We start from the raw sequence: 21,512 nt of genomic DNA, 5'->3' as shown, positions 1-21,512 counted from the left end.
CTGACCTTCCGAAAAAACGACTCTTCTCATTATGTTGCGCTCTCCTCTTCTCCCCTCGTGCTGCCGCCTCCCGGCGTCGCACGAATTTCCTATTTGTGGCGAAACAAGAGCCTCAAAACGCCGTACCCGAGGAAAAACAATTCGATATGCGATTAGAAACATGATTAGGTTACCCTACTGATCCAAGGCGATGGGATCGGTAAAATAAAAGCAAGCTCAAATCCGGACGACTCGATCGAGGCGATAAAACGGCTAAGTAGGATCATGCTTATATTAAAACGGTCCTGGAAAGCAGACGCCGTGTAATAGCGGGTGTATGATATATAGATGGAAAGATGCATTATGTTGTACATGGTATCTCGTGCGCGACTGAAAACGACGGATGCGCGATATGGGTATAGTTTACAATTCGAGTGCGAATGGGGTTGTAGTATTCAACATTAACCTAGCGGATAGGCGCCGAGAGCATCCAGCCTGAGAAAGAGACCGGAACTACCTAGAGACGAGACATGAGATGATTCATGGCGTCCGATCATTGATCAACCACTACCGACCTCGTCGCGACGGGTCGGGCTTTTCTATTAATCCGCCAATGTCGACACGGCTTGAACGATCATCTCGCTGCCAACTGGACGGTTCTCCTGGGGGGCCGGCTTGACTCTGGCCACGAATAGGAGGCAGTTGATATTCGACTTGCTGGGGAGGCCTGACGATGGATAGCTCGCTCCTTGGAATATGGTGAGAAGGACCGGCGGGAGGCTCGATTCGCGAGGGAGTGGAAGCGGAATAAGAGGAAACGTTCGGACTGATGCTAGGGGTAAGGCCCGAGGCCATAGGCGCGGGAGTTGGCGGTTGCCGTGGTGTATAGGCACCCTCGCGAGACGATTCCCCGTATCGAGGGCGTATGGAGTCGAAGGAACTCGAAATCGGAGTTAACTGGGCATACGACTGGAATGAATATTGAAAATCTCGGGCGTGAGGAGAAGGCGACGGGTGAGGGAACGGCTGAGCTGGACGGTTTAACAGGAGCAACACGACGAAGTATATCGAGTCCTCCTTTGCTAGTCCGACACGGATCGGGTAGGGTCGTAGCTGTCCGTCTCCCCCGACAAAGTTGAAGAAATCATGACGATCTAGTTGGAACCTCGATATCGACTCTGGACTGAATGGCAGTGCCTGTATTACCCTCGCGGCCTCTTCTTTCCCGAAAATTGGCGGCAGATAATTCGGTTCCTTTTTCCCCTGTTCTTCCTGCAGAGACCTCTGGAGCGCAAAAACTCTATCACGCTCTCCTGGATTGACGACATCTAGCAACCTTCGACCCATGACTGATCGAACACCTACTGCTTCCATAAATGTTCCTGACGCCCCCATAATCTCCAGATCTGTCGTCAAAAACGCCACAGGCTCTTGTGCACGAGGGGGTATGGAAATGGGCGCGGGAAAGATGTTTGCGTCTGAAGCCGATCCGCGCTCGATAAACCTAGGCGGAATGGGATCACCACTCGGTTGTGATTTTAAGACCCTATAAGAATGGTTTCTTCGAAGAGGGTCTTCGTACGAGGCAGACACCGCGCTAATCGGCGAATAAAGTGAGACTGGTCGTCGTATTACGGGATCACTTGGGTGAGGGAATCTCCCTGTATCGAATCGGGGTTGGTTGTCATCGCGTAATCGGGGTCGGCCGCGCTTTTTATGTTGGACATCAACACACGAGTCTTCTTTGCCGTTGCTCAGACACCGCGAACATGGCCGCTGGGCTATTATAAGCACATATGGTCAGCTTTATACCACGATTCCACGACATGTAAGCGCATATGAAATAAAGAAATAAGATTCCCCCGGACTCGGATTGGAATATGGGAGATATGCCCTCAACGAACAATCTGCCATGTGGGATGTGGTTTTGGGGGGGTTTTTGAAACGCCTGGTCGGGTCGGAAGAGTTGCCTCCTGGAGTTTCATGGTTGTGGCATATTCATCATGGTACCGGGGTCTGATGGTTTGATGATAACAGTATGCAACTCCCCATTATAGGGATTGTCCCGCCCTTTTTGCTGCGCCTAGCTATCTCAGTGCCTTCGCTACCTATACCAGTCTCCTTGCTGAGCCCCGGTGTATAAAGCAAATCCTTGGTCGTTTTACTGACTTATTGACGTTATGTCTGCTGGAAGGGGCGAAAATCCGGGATTCAAAGTGAGATTCGTTTCCCCCCTTCGAAGTAAAGCCTGTTTACCCGCTGCCATAGCCATGAATGAAAGGGGTCCCTCATAGCTTACCATCCAAAGGACGGCTTTAGTTGATCGATACTATGCTTATAGTGCTCATTTTCGTGGCTTTCTCTCCAAGGCTACCTCGAACATATAACTGACAACGGAGAAATAACGTAAATAAACGGAGCTCAATACATACCATCACATCTAACAACAGTTAGTATATAGAAGTCTATTAGAGCAGAGGGATCAAATTCTCTACAGTACCTTAAATGTGCTCTTTTGCAGGGCACGCAAGCTGAAGCTACATGCCCCTTAGTTTTCCGCTGGGATTTCGGAGAGGCGTAAGGCGGGTTCTCGGCACCTTGCGGGTTACTCGGCATCGGATAGGATGACGGTCCTATATTTGGTCCAACTACAGGAGGAAGCGAGTACTGAGGCTGGGGAACCATCGGGCCTGGTTGCTGTGCGTAGGGAATAGGTCTTCCCATCGTGTCCTCTGGGCGGTGATATGGATACGGCATTCGCTCCGGAGCCTCTTGGGGGTATGGTCTGGTGGAACTGGTTGTAGGGGGTAGTAAGGACGATTGTGGCGGTGCTGTTCGATACTTGCCTCCTGGAACCGTTGAGCTTGGACGGTACGCATCATGACTAGTGGGCTGGAAGCTTCCCTGACCTCGATCACCGACCTCTGGGTATGATTTGGGCGGGAGTGGTGGTGGAGACCCTGACATGGGCGGAGAGGGATACGCCCTTGTGCTGCTAAGAGCACAATCCGTCTCTGCTCTGGCCCAGGACAGGTCTAGAGAGAAGTTCGCCAGATTCAACAAGCCTCGGCGTTGGCCGAGCGGATGGTTCGACTGCTCAGCACGATAAATAAGAGTTTGCATGGATGCAGCCGGGGGAGAGTATACGACAGGACCGTGAGAGCCCCCAACGTCTTCGTCTCCTTCCAAGCGGCGGTCCGACACCTTCGCTGGGAGTATGGCAATATCGTTTAGATATTGTTCCGGCGATTCTCGACAAATATCACTCCCAAGCTTACTCGCAAATTCGGTAATGTTTTCAAAGTCACTTCTTGGCCCGCGGATCGTACCAGTTGGTAAGCAACGCTTTTTTTCTCCAAGTCCGTGAGTGGCAACCCAGATTTGGAATCTTTCAAGAATTAGAAGAGTAGTTCTCGGCTCAGTTCTTTTCACTCGCGTAGGGAGTTTATTAGCTGGAAAGTTATACGGTCAAAGCAAGTCGAAGACCGGTTAGTAATGGCGACTCAGTCCTGACTCGTCCTGAATCGATGGCGCAAGTTAAAAGACAGCGTTGGACAAGCAAAATCGCCTGTGGTACTGGCTCAGTCAAGGTTAGAGAATCCAGTGATACGGCGCGCTGCGAAGTTGGTGGAAACCTAGGAGATGGGATGACGGGGAGCTGCAGCACAAGACACACGACCGGTCTCCTTGTAGCACCGTGAGATATAGCTCTTGAGTCTTGGAGGCCTAGGAGGCAACGTGCCGGCGGTAGCTGTGTCGGGCAGAGCTTGATGATGCCAACTTGTCGTCTCGAGATGGAGAAGCTTGACAACTTTTGGGTCTGGATAAGGTCGCGGGAGGCTTTTGTGCGACTTTAATATTAGAGATTGGGACAATTTAGGTACGAACCAGGGTACAAGCTCTTTTGGGGCGGCATACGAAAGTACAAGGCCAGTAGCTACACACGCGCCAGGCCTGCTTGGCAGTTCTTCGTTGACAAGCACTGGCAATGTGCTGGCACGGGCGCTGGGCTTAGGCTGGGATGTATTGTACTGTATGTACTGGGGGTGTATTTTCTATAGCAGGGAGTGGGCATGGAGAAAGAGCATGTTGATGTGACGAGGCGACTATGCAAGAGGCTAATAATAAGATATGTACATATGTCCTCTAAAGAATAACAATGACAACGAGAAGGGGCATGTGTACAGAAAGTACAAGTCACTGTACAAGTACCTACTAGCCGGCTAATAAATGTGCTGAGAGTAAGGATGAAGATGGGTAGTAGTGCTAGATAGAGGTGGACCTACTCGACAAGGTCGCCATGATGGTAAAATCCTAGTACTGTCCAGGGTCCCATGGGCGCTGTGGACCTGTCAGGGTAGACCCCGGCCTCGACGGGGAAGCATTGGTTGCTAATCATTGATCAAGGATTTAAGGGTAGCGGAGAGGGCTAGCAGGCTAGTAACGGCCATGAACGAAATCCCCTATGTTCATCTTGTAACATCCCACGATGCTATCACAGACCATGCGATACAGTACAATTCATTGTACTTTGCGTCCCCTGCGTGTCTTCCACCTTTTCCTTTTTCCTTTTTTCTTGTCTTAACCCTGGCGATCTGAGAATTCCCCGCGAACAGCCATGATGCGACCTCGTCTGAGCGCCCTAAGATTGCTAAGAAATGCGCAACGGAAATAATGAGACAGATTTTCCAAACATGTGTCTTTAATTGGCTAGGGTTTATCGAGATTCGAGGGACTAAGAGACGAAGGGGTAGAGTTCTACATACAGTACTTTAGGGGGTGTGTATTGCTCAACGGCTTTTAGGAGGGGGTGTGCGTTTCTGATTGCCGGCCCACGACCAGCAGGCCGACCTGCTGCTACTATCTCTGACCTCATATAGCCCCTAGCAAGGGGAAACGAACGGTACGTTAAAAGCTCTCGCTAACAAGTCTGCTTCTAAGAGGGTAGGAGCGGGATGCAAGAGAAGTAGTTTAAGAAAATGCCCGGTTATGCAGTCTTTGCGCAGATATGTAAGTTGGTATGCACGTAACTTTAATACACTGCAAGGGACCCTGATGATCTACTGAGAGGTTATTGTAAAGTTGTGTATTTTGTTGTGTTGTTGTAGATAAGTCGAATAAGACAAGATGGAATATCTAGGCCGTAGCTCTAACAAAGACAAAGCAGTTGAAAGCAAATGAGAGATGAGAGTACGTACATGTTACTGATGCTACTAATTGAGGGCCAACGTACGGGTGGGAAAATTGTACGTCGGCCAGCCAGTAAAAGAAGGTAGAAAAAGAACGGAATAAAAAATAATAATACTACTACTACTACTGACCGAATCGGCTTCCGGCGTCAAATGGCGAGTTAACTATTGGCCGGACGTTAATTTTGATTGGAGGAAGACGAGTCCAGAAGGTCCAACGTCCAGGCCTCAGCTCAATCAAATAGATTGACGAGTAGCATCTTACACGTGCATTATATAAAATGATGTAATCCGTAAAAGAGGATAATAAGATCAGCGGAAGATTCGACATCAGTATTCATACTCAAAGACACCAAGGAAGTTTAAAATTTAGTCCGCGCAAAGATGATACCGTCTACAGCTTTTCATATTAGATAACCTAACTTGGGTAGGTAGGTATTATTATGTATGGTAAGATTAGACGTGTACCAACAATATACCAACAATACACACACTAACAATATTAACAATTTTATAATACGTGACATACCGCGAGTAGCAAAGCTCTCTCCTATGAGGCTCTACTTTTAGACGAGCTAACAGTTGTTCCCGGGAAAAGAAGCCATAAAGTAAAGAGGTGGTATCCCGAGCTTTTAGTACGTAACCGTCACCGACTAAGAACCCGGCCTTCGTGGAGCTAGCTGGAGAAAGTAGATGAAAAGTCAGATTCGCAAATATAGTTACTATCAACCTGAACCTCACCGACCTTGACTCTCCCACCTCCCACCTCCCACTTACATACGAAGTAGTACGTGGCAAGAAAGGAATTACGGTGTACGATAGTATATACAACATAACCTCCTCCTGCTCCGTACGGAGATGGGCGAGTCTTGAATTTTTAATGGTGGATAATCTACGGCCGCAGAATAAAAACTCCCCCCGTGAGTAGTGTACAGTAGCATAGCAGCATGGCAACATGGCAGCATGGGTCCGAATAATAGGGGAGGCTTGAGCGGAACCGGACTTTGAAGGGACTTGGCCGCGTGCCTAGCCGGCGGCAGTTCCTTAGCGGCGGCTCTACGATGATTGTCGCATCTGAGGTGGATGGATCTTATTTGAGGGATGTGATGAAGTCGAAATTTTGATTGTATTTCATTTCACCTCGTATTGTAAGCACATTTCTTCTAGATAATCAACTGGCAATCGACATGGGGAAATCTTGCAGGTATTACATACCAAGTTCTGGGTTTCGATCAATTCTGCATGGACCAGGCCAGGATTGGTCGAGGGGGACAAGGAAGGCCTGCCGAGTTCATGCATCGACATTTCAAAGTACAGATTATTGAAAAAAGTTTGTACGTAGCTGCATATACAGTACAGTACAGTATCTACATACGATGATGCTCCATTTATTATTAGCCTTGCATGGTGTTATTGTTCATTCTACATTGCATACGACTAGCCCTGAATAGAGTGAGATGACGAGACGTATATAGGTAGTATATATTACATTACTATACTATTAGGTATCTGCTAATGGGTGTGCCTAGTCAAGTTGTTGGTTCAATAGCTGATCTTCGCTCACGCCGACCATAATATCGTGTCTTTTAACTTCTTATCTAGACTTTCTCCAGCCGTCCCCCTTCACCCCTGCCCAGCAATGACGAACGTCAGAGCAGGGGTAGAAAAAGAAAAAAAAAAGGACTATCGATCATGGTACATATGTATGTATGTATGTATGTATGTATGTACGGCGCGATGCGAGGATCGACAGTCACATCGTCCGAGCTTTTAATGCCTTAGTATCTATGTGTTAGATGCCAACATGACGCCTCATTTCCCCAGAGACCTCTTCGATGAAGAAGTGCTAAGCATTCAAACTAAGAAAGCCCAGCCTTGAAAAAGGATTCAAGACCTGCGGTGATCAGCGTGGGGTTATGTGCGAGGTCACATCAATTTGGGATTAGTTTTACTCTACCCAGACCTAGTGACATGTGTGTGCTAGATAGAACCGGGTAAGCGTGTCGACGCATGATCCCGAAAGGGTAAAGAATACGGGCACCATCGGCGACCTGGTACTTAAATAGCAGTAGTTAAAGCAAATGTAGTACTATGTAGTTTATCTACGGGTGGCCTTTCTGAGCTTGTCACTAATAATAAATGATATAGATATAACTTTCCTCTAGACTATCTACCTACCTATTCCGCATTACGCAATTCGGCAGAGCCCGGTATTTGCCTCGACGTGCTCGACGGGTTCAACGGGTTCAACGGCAAGCCTCGTTTCGAGAAATAAATAAATAAATAAAAGGGTTATAGTAGTATCTTAATTAGACGGGGCTAGTATCTCTCAAGCCTCTAGTCGTATACATAATCAATACAAATCTGGTCTAGAAATACCAAATGTGACGGTGTGATCCCGCTAAGGACGACTATTGCGGTAGTTCCCTACCATGCAACGCATAACACATGGCAACTAAGTATTATATACCACGAACCTCATAATATATCTCTTCTATTCTGTACTAGGCTAAGCGGGTAGTATCCATCATTGGCGTTTTTCTCATATCTAGATACACAGTAATAACCGTTAGTCTACTTACATCTTGAGATAGGGCTGCTAACGAGATACTTGCCGTCTGCGTACCAGATTGTGTACGAAGATGGGTTGTGGCTGGGATGCGGCTGCTCAGATCCGAGTCTGCCATGTGGTCATACAACGATACAACGGTCTCTTATATTGTGGCTTATTACATAGCTGTTGTACACCTGAGGGTCGAGGCACAGGGCATTTTGCCCAGACGGTTAGTTAATAAACTACTATGTACAGATTACACGCTAACCGCGTTTCTGACGAGTTTGGATGTGTTGCCAACCAGTCAACATGGCCATCACGCTATCTCACTATCTCACCTCTCCTGCTCTTTAATTTGACCTCTCCTAACTATGGTCAACATTACGGTCAACATTAGCAACATGTAGGTCGAAAAGTCGCGACCCTCAACAGACCATTACTACATCACTGCTACATTAATGATCATCGTCAATGCGCCTATCAATAGAGTTGCACTTTCATATCGCGTCCATTCTCCGGGGACCAGACTAACATTATGATAATTTGGCCCATTATGCCGGTGTATGCCTGTCCTTGCATCCCGGCCTGCCGTCTAGACGCGGTTGAGCTTATGGCTCATCAGCACTTTATGTATGTATCAGGCGCAGACCTCGTAGCCCACCGCCTTCCAAGGTTATTTCGACAATAGCCAAGCCTATACATGGGTACTTATAATATAATACAACCCACTACCTACACGTATGAAATAGCCTGGCGCGGTTGTCTGCCTACATACAACAGGCTGGGCTTACAGAGATGGATGTAGGCAAATCTTTAGCAGCCGGGGTTCTTTTCGGTCCTGCAAAATTCCATACATAGTTGAACTTCTTCAAAAGTTAGTTGATAACTACAAGAAAGCTGAGCAGTTTGTCAAATCTATTACGGCTCGTTTTCTTAGTCTACATAGTACTTAGTTTAGGGATTAACGCTTCCGGCTGATCCCCGCCATTGGCCTGAGCCCGTCTTATAAGCGCCTGCGGATCTTTTACTTGGACGCCTGCGCCCACCAATCCGTAGGCCATTGTCTCAGATGTGGATGAAGCGTTGAGACGCCACCGGAACCATTGTACGCGGAGGAATATGGCGCTTCGTGGATGCTCTGGCGCTCCCGCTCACAAGTGCTCCTTATCCAGTCCGTCATAGTTTAGACTCATCGTAGCTAAGACACTGGGGGAAGAAGTGGCATCTGAGGCCTCAAACTTGATACGGTTACCCCCGCAAAACCCCATCGAGCCTTGGAGATGGAGCTCCTTCAATCTGGACCGAGATCTGCCAGGGCGTTCTGCTGCCGTGTAGCGTCTCGTCTCCCGAGTCCAATGGTCCAATGGTCCATGTTCTCACTCTGAGGCCACCAAGGAAACGAACCACTAGTCTTTCATCTCATGCCTGAAGATTCACCACTGACCGGACAACAGCCAATCGTGCTTCTAGATCCGTTTGGCCGTCTGTGGTTCGATAGCTGCCTTTATTGCGTATGTAGCACGGGATAACTAGAGGATTAGGTACTGGAGAATACAGTGCAGCTGGGAATGGAAAACCCCATTCTAATCATCTAACGGACCGGGGCATGTGGATTTATAATTTTGGGATACATAGGACAAACCCATGGAACGAGCTTAAAATAACCATCACCGCTCTCGCGTTCGAATATCTGCTAATCACGGTGGTCCAAATTACAGCCGTGTTCAGCGCCAAACGGCACCAACACCTCAACGTCGTGTGCTTCTTTCTCGATAATATGTACACCCGTTACTTTGTACACCGCAAATTTTCACCCGAGATCAGCTGGACTTAAGATTACAGCCATGATCTCCACATGGGATGGAACCTTGATGCATGATGCGTTCCGGCATGTGCAGAAGCCTCTCTCCCAATGTTGACTACCTAATGTATGTATAATGTATGTATAATGTATGTATTGTACATACATAGTGTAGGTATGTAGCTCCCTCTTGGTCTTTCGCTACCCAACACTGCTGCGCCTTGGGTGGTCGTGAATCAGTGAACCTTATTAATCCACTAACTAAGGGACGTTTGACAAAGTATCGTCATCATTGGAAATTATACATACCTAGGCAACCCATATACGGATTAATCTATACATCTATACGTAGGTACCTACATATACATGCATACACATATGTATGCATCTACCTAGGTCTAGGTAGGTATGTACCTACATAGTAGTGAGCGATGACAAGATGACAACCAGGGGGTAGCTTACTATTGACAGGGAGCAGCCGAATAATAAAACGTGGGAGCATAAGATGCGAGCCGACTTATGCGCAAGCCTAGTCTACATACAGGTGCTATAGTAATGGTTCAAATGATAAGAACATGCTACTTGGGAGATCTGAGCCGGAACTTCGGAGATTTTTCTTCTCAAGCAAAGGCGCCTTTCCCCAGTGTCTTTCTGCAATATTAATCATATCGAGCGATCTTAGAATAATTTAGGCCGAACGCTCCCGTAAGCCACATGCATCTTACCCGCACCAGCAGCCAGCAGCCAGCAGCCAGCAGCGCTTGGATAATCCAGGCATCCATCTCAGCTAAGAAGCCGGAAAATTCAAGTGCCGGTCTCCCGTAAGGAGATATGCGCAGCGCCCGGGCGTCCACGGGTATAGCTGCGCAACTACATAATAGAGGTAATTGGTAATTGGTAATTTAATGTCCGGGTCGGGTATGAGGCTGTTAAATATATACATGTGCTTTGTAGTATAATACTTATAGTTAACAGGTAACTAGTTAGTTAATTAGTTAATTAATACTATAATACTTTAGTATAAACCTATGACCTAGAGCCATATAATTCCTACGTGGCGTTGCTGGCGATGAACTACTGTTACTTATTTTGTTGTACATTTCAAGTATTTAACAGGTAGAAGATGTAAATGTTGGGTTGATTTTCCGCTCCCGGAACGCTTCGTTCTTCCCGTGGTGGGCTTGGAAGTTGCGGTTGTGGCAGAAGCCAATGCACCTTCCCGAATAATCCATACTTTACCTGCACCTACCTGCCTTACAAATAAATATACTTGCAATAGCGTATCTATTTGTGTAACCTTTACTCGTCTTCCCTGCCTTAATAGAAATTCTTCACCTTTACAACCATTTCGTCTTGCGTCATCTCCATTCAATTATTTCAAGCAGGAGATAGCACATGGCAACCCTACTTCTACCCCGGGGCTCTGTCTCATCTTATCCACATCGGTGTGTGTATTGACCTCCTATTCTAATATTCTAAGTGGACCTATGTCCTAAGAAGTCAAGTCATGCCCCCTTCGAGTTATTACTTTGGACAAGGGCTTTCTTCCGGACCCCAACCAGATCAGATCGTGTGGGAAAGATGTCGCTACCATGTACATACACTACGTACAGCAGAGGCTCTTTGTTCGCCAAGGTTATCAACCGAGATTCTCAACACACCCACATACACACATTTACGGCTGACATCCTTGTTCCCCATCCTTGCCATAATAAGCCGTCCAATATCAATAATTGCTGTCCGAGTCCAACGCTTCAAAGAGATGTGTAAGGGGTCGCTTCCAAAGGCGGTCAAAATTTGATAATCCAAGCTGTCGACTGTGGATATATCTGAACTGGGGTTTCATTTACTCACATCCGCATCAGTCGATATTCTCAATACTTACCTCACTTGAAGTCCTGAAAAGGACTGAAGTAAAGTACAGTTACCTAAAGGCTTTAAACTGCCAAGTCGGGCACCACTGCGCGGCCATTGTCCAACGTGCGATATTGCTGCACGATTCTGAGTACACTAGAGTTAATCCTCGGTGCCAGGTTATTATTTGGCCTGTGCAAACACACTAACCCAGACGTTATTGACCTAGTGGGGCTCCGACAAGCTTAACTGCCTCCTACATACATACCATGCCCTCTCCTGAGAGCATTGGGCGGTCTGTGGCCGCTAGGTACCGGCGTAGTTAGTGCTCCCGCCCGGAAGGTAGATCATTCGCGTTTAAGCACTCTATCAACCCTCTTGGACCATCCCAGTGGGAAAGGCACAGACCATTATCATACATTAGATAAACAGATAGACAGTTGAGCATCCACTTGGTCCAGCTGCACTTGGTCAAGTTCAAAGAAGCCGTCATCTTACAACCCGAACTAACGATCCTGCCCTAATATTATATATTATATATCGTCTAAGCTTGCTGAGCACATATTGCCCGTCAGCGACTATATATGGCAACATAAGGTAACACCATTACGGAGACTACTTTGGGTAGTTAAAACCATGGCTGTTAGATATGCCACTATCGATTCTGCTTGCGTTTAGTGTTCAGTTCCGGATAAACGAAGTGTGCACGTCAATGCCAACGTTGAACCCTTCGCAAACTACTTTCAACGGTTGTATCTGCGAAGCCGAGGCAAATGTATAGCAGATGTATATTAACCGTGCTCGTATCACCGTACCCACAAGATGTAACCGAGATGCATAGTAACCCTAGTACATTCTAGTCCGAACTAAGCTATTATCAGATGTGTTACTAGTGGAGATGATGGTAGGACGGGACAATCAAAAGTCGTTTGGTCTATACGCTAACGTTTGTTAGTCGGCAGTGTACGGATCAAAAAAGACGAGCCCGGGATAACTCCGAGTTACCCTCACGTCAATGTCCTTAATGCGATGACGATATAAAAATATCGTTTAGAAGAGCAGTATAATTCATCTCGCCTAGTCGGAATATTTTTATGCGCCTGGATCAAAATGTGATCCTTGGACGATTATGTCGCACGCGATCAATCCGTAATTACAAGATTATGCGTAAAATGCCGCCGGACTATTATGCCAACCAGACGGAGATTTTCTTCAGCAGGGACCAATTTCGTCCGTCATCCCCGATGGGATCTGGACCTTGACTTCCCCGGCCGTCAAGCAAAAGCGTAGCTTGAAGCAACAGCTGAAGGGATATTGCTCGAAAAGGCCACGATAATTATTGCCCCAAAATACCCACGGCAGCATCTGGGTCTGGGTCTAGGTAATAAAATTGAGAGATCCATAGCTGTTGAAACGGCAACTGGTACCATCCGGGCGGTACAAGAATAAAAGGGGCTTAGATAGGAGGTCCGGGGCGGCCCTTCGATTATACTTGGCCCTAAGAAGATCGGCGTGGCATGAGCAGGGAAGGCTACGCTAGGACTGCCAACCAGGCCTCCTCCGGTGAATTAATACCCAAGCTAAAGACCAGGAAATATATTGACTGGCTCGCGCCGCCAAGCGACGTGGGGAGTTACGTACTGTACCGGGGACTTGCTCCTTACACTTACTGTAGTGGAACAAATTGCCCTGAAAGGCCTCTTCTCCGTTCATAGCCATACCTACAAGTCTACAAGTGAGGTTTGGGTGGGTTGGAACACGAGGCGGCTGTTGAGCGCGTTCCATCGTCCCAGCGCATATTATTTCGTGGTTCAGGAGTCCCAAGCAGGAGATTCTTACGAATGAATTTCCAGAACCGGTCAAGCAGCCGATAAACCACCGACGTCGAACATTCTACGTGCATTCTTTCGATGCCCTAAGATGCCCTAACTTTATGTTGCTTGCACGTCTAAACATTTATTCCTGAATCGCTGCGAGTTTGGCGTTACCTAGATGCTACAAGCTGTGTCACTGTCGAACCGAAGACTGGAGAATACTCGGCGGCCAACCTAAGCCCATACATTACAGATTCAATCTATCTACTGTGACATCGTGCGTTCCAAACTGACTCTGGAGCTCGTCCCCAGTTCTATAATATAGCTGCCCTGCCTATATCAGAAGCGCACCGTCCTCGGAGTCGCGCCGAACTCCCCACATTCTGGAAATTTTATTCCCAAACGTATGGTTACCCGTTCTCCTCTAGCGGATAAAGGTTTAGCACGATCTCTTTACCGTGGTCTCATGTATGTGCAGCGTTGCATTCGGCGTCCCCCAAACCCAGCAAGACGTCGAACCCTGAAACAGATTAAAGGAGCAGCACCGAACCACGTTTTGTCCCATAACATTTTCGATCTTGTCTCATATTTTATTCTTGCTCAGTATCTCCCCGATACAGTAGTTTGGGGGCTTGTCCTATTGCAAGTACATCCCGCAACAAAAGTCACCGCTTAAAATACTTGGAACCGCTCAAATGGACTGGTCCGTCGTGCGGAGTTGAGTTGGCTTCAAGAAGTTGGAGTTTGATTGGGCGTCAAGCCCGTCTAGACCGTTGATGCAGGGAGAGTCGAATTGCTTCTTCCGAGCTCGAGCCAGGAAGGTGACCTACCTTGACCTACCTTGGTAGTGTTCCCACATGTGGCATAGCCTGAGGCGTCTTAACCCAGTTTGTGTCTATGAGCCTGACGTCCCCGGTATTCAGCCGGTCTCGCAATACCCCTTGGCTTAGAACACATGACAGGGTTTACTCATTTTCTTCCCCTTAACAACGTTGACGGTCAGACGGTAGCATCGACTATACGATGAGATGGAGAGGCATATTATGATCAAAACGTCATCTATCAAATTGCCCGAAGCTTGTATTATGTACGATACGGCAGCTAGTGCAAGCCGCACCAAGTAGCGACCAATCTAGTCCACCGCATGTGGCTTTGCTGCAAGCGGAATCGTATTATGTCTTAGTTCTGCTCCCTGATTCAGCTCAGAACCTAGGTTAGCTAGGGTCATCAAGTTGTACCTGAGAGTTGGCACAGAGTTTCTCCAAACATTCAAGTCAATCTCGGCAAGACTCAAGCGTATGCAAGAGGTAACAGATCCGGCATCTCAGGATCTTCTACATACTATGTACCATGCGGCGCCACGAGCAAGCGGGATATTATTTCGGGTCTTCTATCCGGTTCAGATAGCTCAAGATGGGCCCCTCAAAGTTAGTTAGTCGGTTTATTTCGATACCGCTAGGGCAATTAGCTACGCTACGAGGGGTTGCGATGAACTCCCCGTCCTCGCGTGCGTAGTCAGGAGTTGGTGAGCGTGCTGCGCGGGTTCTGAAACGGCCTGCGCACGTTAGTCTATCGAACCCGGCAGTTTGGCTCCCTACACGAAATTACACTATCGCGACTACGGCCCACGAAGCCGAGAATGGATCCAATACATATGCTCGCCGACTCAACTACATTCTAAGCTTAGGCTAGTGGAACCTACTCCATTCCTACGTGTGTATCGTGGGTGTCATATGAATATTTGCTCTTACATAGCCAGCCCACTTAAGTATATTATACCCGTTCCCTATTACCGGGTTCGACGAGCCTCGGGTCGTTGACTAGCGCCGGGACCGTGCTAATACATAAGTCCCTATACCTTCATCATTATCAACAGGTAGCTCCGAGAAGCGTCGCTCATATCGGGGGAAACCCCGGAGAATTGATCAAGACAGTGTGACCTTTAGACATGGTGACCTCCTCGGGCTTTGCTTTCAGGTAAGGATATCATGAGCTCCCATGTGTGAGAATAAATAAAAATTAAAATATGCTTGGCTTTAGTATTTTGTATGTTTACTAATTAGATTAGGTAGTTATTAGGAATGGTCAAACAAATCATTTTCACTTGATAGCCGTCGACTATAGTATAGTTTAGGTACTTACTTATTCGCATCATTGTAGTCATTATATATATGGCTCTAATAACTTAATATCAAGAAGACATTACCAGTCCTACTGCATAGTATTTGGATAAATTATGGTCTTACGTGTGTTGCTCATGAAATCCTATCCCTGAAGTCCTACGATAAAAGATTATACTTGTCAGTCGTTTTCTATAGTCTACATGTTGATAGATAATAGTAGATATTTACACGCCATGGAGGCGTTATAGTAAACAGAGACATTACCACCCGCGAGACAAGCTGAAACTTGGCCGGCTGCTATGCTCAAGGGTCGCATGCGCCCACGCGCGTTTCTCCCAACTCGCCGGTAGACTCGACCCGGGGCGCCGGCACGGCAAATCAGATCATGTAAGATAAGCAAGCAAGCAATCAAGTAGGGGGAAGGGGAAAAGGGGAAAGGGGAAAGGGGAAAGGGAAGAACAAACCCGCTGATCCCAAGCCCTGCAGGCACCCGCGATCCAGTCGACGAGAGACATGAGGGAACCCCCCGTGTCTCGCGATGCGGCTGGTGGGAGCGCACGGATTGGGGAACCAGAGACGGACGGGAAGACGGGTTGGTGGAAACGGGCATAGGAGAATTTTGACGCCAGAGACATAATCGCGATTTCGAGCCGTTGCTGTTGGTTGGTTGGTTGGTTGGTATCGTCCCGCCCATCCGCCTTCCATCTCGCCGGGACCCCGGACGGACTGCACGGTGCACGGCGAGAGAGTGAGTGTTGTGTAGGTACGTTGGATGGGAGGTAGATATCTAGGTAGGTAGGTTAGGTATCTACATTGCCAATGAACGAACGAGCGAGCGAACGAACGAACTAATCCTCGTCCCTTTCGTGACCTCAACCTGAAACGAAGCATCGCTGCACAGAGGTTTGCGTCACAGAGTTGCGCAAAAGAGGCACGGATACACAGCATAGCACAGAATGGTTAGCCAGACACCGTAGACACAGACGAAAGGGGAAGACAGGTAAACAGATATCTCGCGCGTGCCTTCGCCGCTCGACAGTCTTCGGTATGACATCGTGTACCTGAACGTCTGCGTCCCTCGTCCCTAAGCCATGGGATCCCAGGCCAAGCAAACAAGCAAGTAAGTCAACTTTCTTTCTTTCTCAAATCCTCGCCTCTCCCTTTTCTCGTTTTTTCCCTCTCGCAACGTCGCACAAATCGGCTAACTGACATCTGGCCCGCTGGCGCGGGTTTCCCAGGTCTTCGGTAACCGTGCAGTTAGTCTGTGGTCCGTCCGTAGTAGCCAGCCAGGCTAGGGGGGGGAGTGCGGGAATTTGTTGGCTCGTTCGTTCGTTCGTCTCCCAGGCCTAATCCTATAATCTCCTTTCGCTTACGGCCGTGTGTGGTGATTTTCGCTCTGTGCGTACGCACCTAATGTACGTACATGGGGAAAATGGCGTGCCAGGGACGCGGGTTCGAGCGGGTGCTCGCTTGCTTGGGACCGGATCTTTTTTCCCCTTTTCCTGCTCCTGTTCCTTTTCCTCTTCCCACTCCTCCCTGCCCATTTACCGGGTAGGAGAAAAGAATTAGGCGAGTTGTCTCGGGACCAGACTTGACATGACATGATATGACAATCCCAATGCGTCGACAAATGGGCCTCGCAGTCCTGTAATCCCTGTTATGACGAATGGAGCCGTGTCCCATCTAGCTATCATGTCTCGAATTGGAAACATAGACAGGCACGAAAGAAACCCTAGGGGGATTTTGGAATATAGATGGATGTTTTACACGGTATCAAGTGTCAAGCTTGACTAGAACCAACCCTTTTGGCCGATGATATCACAAGTACGACTCGACTCGAGGTCATGCACTGGCTTATCCTGTTCTGCGTACCACACAAGACCGCAGCACTAAGACATGCAAGTCTTACCGAGCCCGTCTATCTGAACGTCTGCCTGTGTCTCTCCGCGTTTATCTTCCGACAGGTGGGATCCATAGGCCTTGACGGGGAGAGCTGTACGTATCCGGCCTACCATCTCCGCGGTACGTAATGAGACTCTGCGTAATGATGGCGCCAGAGACATGGAATGGAAGCAGAGACGAGACCTCGGCCAATCTTCTGGGATGGGCCAGGATAGCAGCACGAAACATCTTGTCTCACGCGGGCATATAATCTCGTGCGCCCCAACCTTGGGGATAGAACGTCGAGAATGTTTGTGGCGGGTCATATACTCGCTTCTTCCGGCGAAGGGGCTATGCCGTGCGAGGTCTCACAGCGATCTGGTGGCTTTGGTGGCCCGATGCGGCGGAGGACGACAGGAAACGTCTTGCGACGTCAAGTTGCGTCTGGGGTGCCGGCCGTAGTATAGCGTCAGATCTACCGACACTGATCCGGTACGATCGTGGCAAAGCGATAAATAAGACGAAAACCCGCCCTGAACAGGTAATCTGCGCTTGATGAAGGAGGAGGGCGCTAACGTCGTGGAACTTTGCAGATGATGCATCTATTAACCATATCTACCTAGAAACATACTATTTTCAACGCCCCCTGAGATGATATGGCTCTCACTAAAGTAATGCTACCCAACGCCGTATAATGGCATACATGCTAGAGAAACAAACATTATACTGAAAGGTATAGATGACTATAGGCGAGACTGCACTGGTGGAAAATTACTCTCTTCAGGCCATCTTACATCAGGCCAGATGTGACGGATGGCTTCCCAAATATGACTAAAAGAATATTAGTTAGCGAGATGGAAAAACATAGACGGGGGATAGGTTAGGTAGGTAGGAAACGGCATAGCAAATACATACCTGACGTAGATAATGTTTAGTCCATCTCTTACTTCTGATGGTACTTCTCTCGCGTCCTTCTCATTTTGTGCCGGTAACAGCACCGTCTTAACTCCGGCGCGGTATGCTCCGATTAACTTCTCCTTTATTCCCCCGACTCTCTTTACGTGGCCAGAGAGTTGAAATTCGCCCTATCATAAGTATTAGTATCTCGTCGATAGACATAGGAACTTTGCTCAACTTACAGTCATGGCCATCGTTGGAGGGACAGGTCGTCCGGAAAGAAGTGATATGAGTGCAATTGCTTGAGCCATTCCGCTTGACGGACCATCCTTCGGTACGGCTCCGGACGGGCAATGAACGTGCAAGCTGCGTTTCATCATGATGTTTTCCGTAGGATCCTGGGTCAACCCTAACTCGTACGCATGGTTGCGAACCCAACTCCTCGCGACTTTGACACTTTCTTTCAGAACGTCTCCGAGATTGCCAGTAAGCTCTACGCTGCCATCGCCGGGCATATCGAGGACTTCGATGAACAAGATCCCTCCGTTTCCTCCAGAGCTATAAGCAACAAGTCCCGTAACTATACCCGGCTGCGTGGTTTTCTCCGCTATCTCATCTTCGAATTTCTCTATGCCTAGAATAGATTCGAGATCCTCAAGCGTAACCTCTGCACGATATGTTTCTGGTTGGCCGCGGTCGTTGGCCTCCACAAATTCGACGGCCTTCGCGCGGCAGACGGAACCAATCTCTCGCTCAAGGTTACGAACTCCTGCCTCACGAGTATACGACTCGATAATCTTGGATACTACCTCCTCGCTTAAGCGCACCTGATCTTCCGAGAGTCCATTTACCTTAATTTGCTTGGGTACAAGGTGTCGCAACGCGATATGTCGCTTTTCAAGCGTGGTATAGCCGGAAAATTCCAGAGTTTCCATACGATCTAGTAGCGGACCAGGGATGGTGTCAAGGGTATTCGCAGTAGCAATGAATAGCACCTTACTTAGGTCAATTGGAGTGTTGATGTAATGATCGTGGAATGCATGGTTTTGTTCGGGATCGAGCACTTCGAGCATCGCCGCAGCAGGGTCGCCATTATGGTTAGACATGCCCAGCTTGTCTATCTCGTCCAACAGGAAAACCGGGTTAGACACGCCAACTTTCTTTAAGCCTTGAACAATCAGACCTGGCATCGCGGCGACATATGTTCTCCGGTGTCCTCGAATTTCCGCTTCATCCCTGACGCCACCGAGCGAGATACGGTGGAATTTACGACCAAGGGCCGTAGCAATAGATTTGGCTATGCTAGTCTTGCCGACACCAGGGGGGCCGACCAAGAGCAAGATAGGCGCCTTTTCGACTTGTCGCTTATTCCTCAGCATTTGAACTTTAAGACCGCTGGCCTTTATTTTCTCTTCCAATTCGGGATCGATGACCGCGGCGTCCTTTGCACTGTCCTTGGTAGACTCCAAGTCGGCGACCTCCTGTTCGGCTTGCTTGATTTGATGTTCCACTGCTTTATTGGCTGATTGCATCAATCTCACAATTGTGAGGTATGATAGTAGGCGCTTCTTCACCTTTTCAATTCCATAATGGTCATTGTCAAGCTGCTTCCTTGCAGTCTCCAATGTGCCAACCCCAATTGGGTCATCTGTAACGACGGACCATGGTATCTCGGCCAATGTTTCGAGATAGGTCCTGACGACCTGATACTCAGCCTGCGCTGGCATCATCTGCTTTAACCGCTTTAGCTCGCGTTCGGCCACCGCCGCGGCATCTGGCGGAAGCTTGGCATCCGCGATCTTCTTCTCGAGATCCTGTAAGTCGTCCGAATCTTGCTGATCGCCCGGTCCGCCGCCAAACATGCCGAACGGTGATCCACTACCGAGATTAAGACCAGCCGGGGGCTTAAGCCCTGGTAGCTGTGGTTTGATATTCCGTCTGTTTCTTATCTTCTCTATGTCTTCGGGGTCGATACGGATAGGGATGGCTCCGCTACTAATAGTAGTAACCTTGATGTGGCCTTTTAGGTCCTCCACGTGGCGGTCAAGTATCTCAATAACCTTTTGCATACGGGGTGCAACATCAAGAGCGGCGAGAACTTGGAGCTTCTCCTCGTAAGAAGTATCGACCACGTTCATCATGAAGTCGGCTAGCGAACCTCCCTCGCTGGGGTTTTTCCTAGCAATGAGCTGTTCGAGCCTCCGCGTTAGAAGAGGGTTCAGCCCCGCGGTACCGCTGGATAGCAGAAAAGCCGACACGCGAAGGTAGGACACTAGTTCTCGCGACAGTCGCTTCAGGGTACCGAAGAGCTCTTGATAAGAAGGCTTCTTGAGCTCCTCGGCATCGAGCTGGTCCGTGTGAGGGAACACCTTTGCCTCGAAGAAGGGTCGCTCTTGGGTGATCTTCTCGATAGATACGCGCGAGACTCCTTGCACAAGCAAGTTGAACTCGGCACCATTCTGTCCCTGAATCGCATTGATCCTTCCGGATACTCCGTAGGCAAATAACCGGTCCTTCTTAATCCTGCTATTATTCGCACTAATAAGCTCCTCGTAGTTGACAGGTTTCTCCTCTAGAAGTGCCTGGCCGCGAGAATTCAACATGGGCGAGTTAATGGGTACGCAGATAACGGGGATCTGATCGACCCGGCTCGAGTTTTTGGAAGCACGGGCATAGACGTTCGAAAGCAAGGCGGGTATGTCGGAGCGGTCTGTAGGTACGGGCACTCGAATGATAGAGCCGGGAAAGAGAACATTATTCTTACCCAGGGGGATCACAGGCATAGCTGTCGATTGCGCCATGTTGACGTGGTTTCCCCTTTGGGTTGCGATCGATTGGCCAAATGAAAAAGAGCAATAAACTTCAAAGGTGTGAGGGTCGTACTGCTACTACGTCGCACAAAGAAGCAGACGAGACGGCGAATTAGTCGCTGGCTCGTAGTTGATTGAGAGGAAGTTTCAGTTTCGGTTCGGTTCGGGTCGGTTGGGGAGGTATGGGATGGATGGGATGTATGGATGTATGGATGTATGTAGTGTATGGAGGTGCGTGCATGTGGAATCATAAATGTTGATGTCAGAATGGTAGAAGGTTCTCATGCACTGTAACTAACCTAAACCAACCCTGTAGGCTACGTAGCTCGGGCTGCAGCACAGCAGCAACAGCTGGCTTTAGGTCTTGATTCAGGGGTGCCGTTCCTTCCAGAAGCTGCGGGTAGACTTTAGGTACCTATGTACATCCCAGAACAGCACTTACCGAGGTCCATCTCCGCTGCGCCAGAACCCCGGATATCATCCGTATCGAAGCCGAGGACTCCACCATCACAAGATTCTACGGTTCGATGGCATTGTGATAATGTGTGATACCTTCATTCTAACTACATACTTGTCGTCTGTTGGTGCATTAATTTGGTTACGAGACAGT

The 21,512-nt window shown here is 48.4% G+C and overlaps 3 protein-coding genes across 3 annotated transcripts; all 3 read right to left on the bottom strand.

Moving 5' to 3' along the window:
- Nucleotides 1–449: 449 nt before the first annotated feature.
- On the bottom strand, nt 450–3,304 carry F4813DRAFT_68284 (uncharacterized protein). The gene is made up of 4 exons (XM_049248764.1): nt 2,889–3,304; nt 2,480–2,828; nt 2,412–2,419; nt 450–1,760 (listed from the first exon to the last, which is right to left on the bottom strand). The coding sequence occupies exons 1-4, from the start codon at nt 3,100–3,102 to the stop codon at nt 547–549; spliced, it is 1,785 nt and encodes a 594-aa protein (XP_049099992.1). The 5' UTR covers nt 3,103–3,304; the 3' UTR covers nt 450–546.
- A 12,321-nt stretch (nt 3,305–15,625) lies between these two features.
- Nucleotides 15,626–16,493, bottom strand: F4813DRAFT_68206 (uncharacterized protein). Its single transcript, XM_049248762.1, has one exon. The coding sequence runs from the start codon at nt 16,260–16,262 to the stop codon at nt 15,723–15,725; it is 540 nt and encodes a 179-aa protein (XP_049099991.1). The 5' UTR covers nt 16,263–16,493; the 3' UTR covers nt 15,626–15,722.
- Nucleotides 16,494–17,758: 1,265 nt separating this feature from the next.
- Nucleotides 17,759–21,215, bottom strand: F4813DRAFT_68209 (ATP-dependent protease La). The gene is made up of 3 exons (XM_049248763.1): nt 18,335–21,215; nt 18,111–18,280; nt 17,759–18,026 (listed from the first exon to the last, which is right to left on the bottom strand). Exons 1-3 carry the CDS (start codon nt 20,891–20,893, stop codon nt 17,939–17,941), a joined length of 2,817 nt encoding a protein of 938 aa, XP_049099990.1. The 5' UTR covers nt 20,894–21,215; the 3' UTR covers nt 17,759–17,938.
- Nucleotides 21,216–21,512: the final 297 nt, after the last annotated feature.

This window comes from Daldinia decipiens (genome assembly GCF_022478715.1).
Source record: "Daldinia decipiens strain CBS 113046 unplaced genomic scaffold F4813scaffold_15, whole genome shotgun sequence".
Taxonomy (NCBI): Eukaryota; Fungi; Ascomycota; class Sordariomycetes; order Xylariales; family Hypoxylaceae; genus Daldinia; species Daldinia decipiens.
Note: the sequence above shows the minus strand (reverse complement) of the source record. Positions and strands in the feature narration are given on the sequence as shown.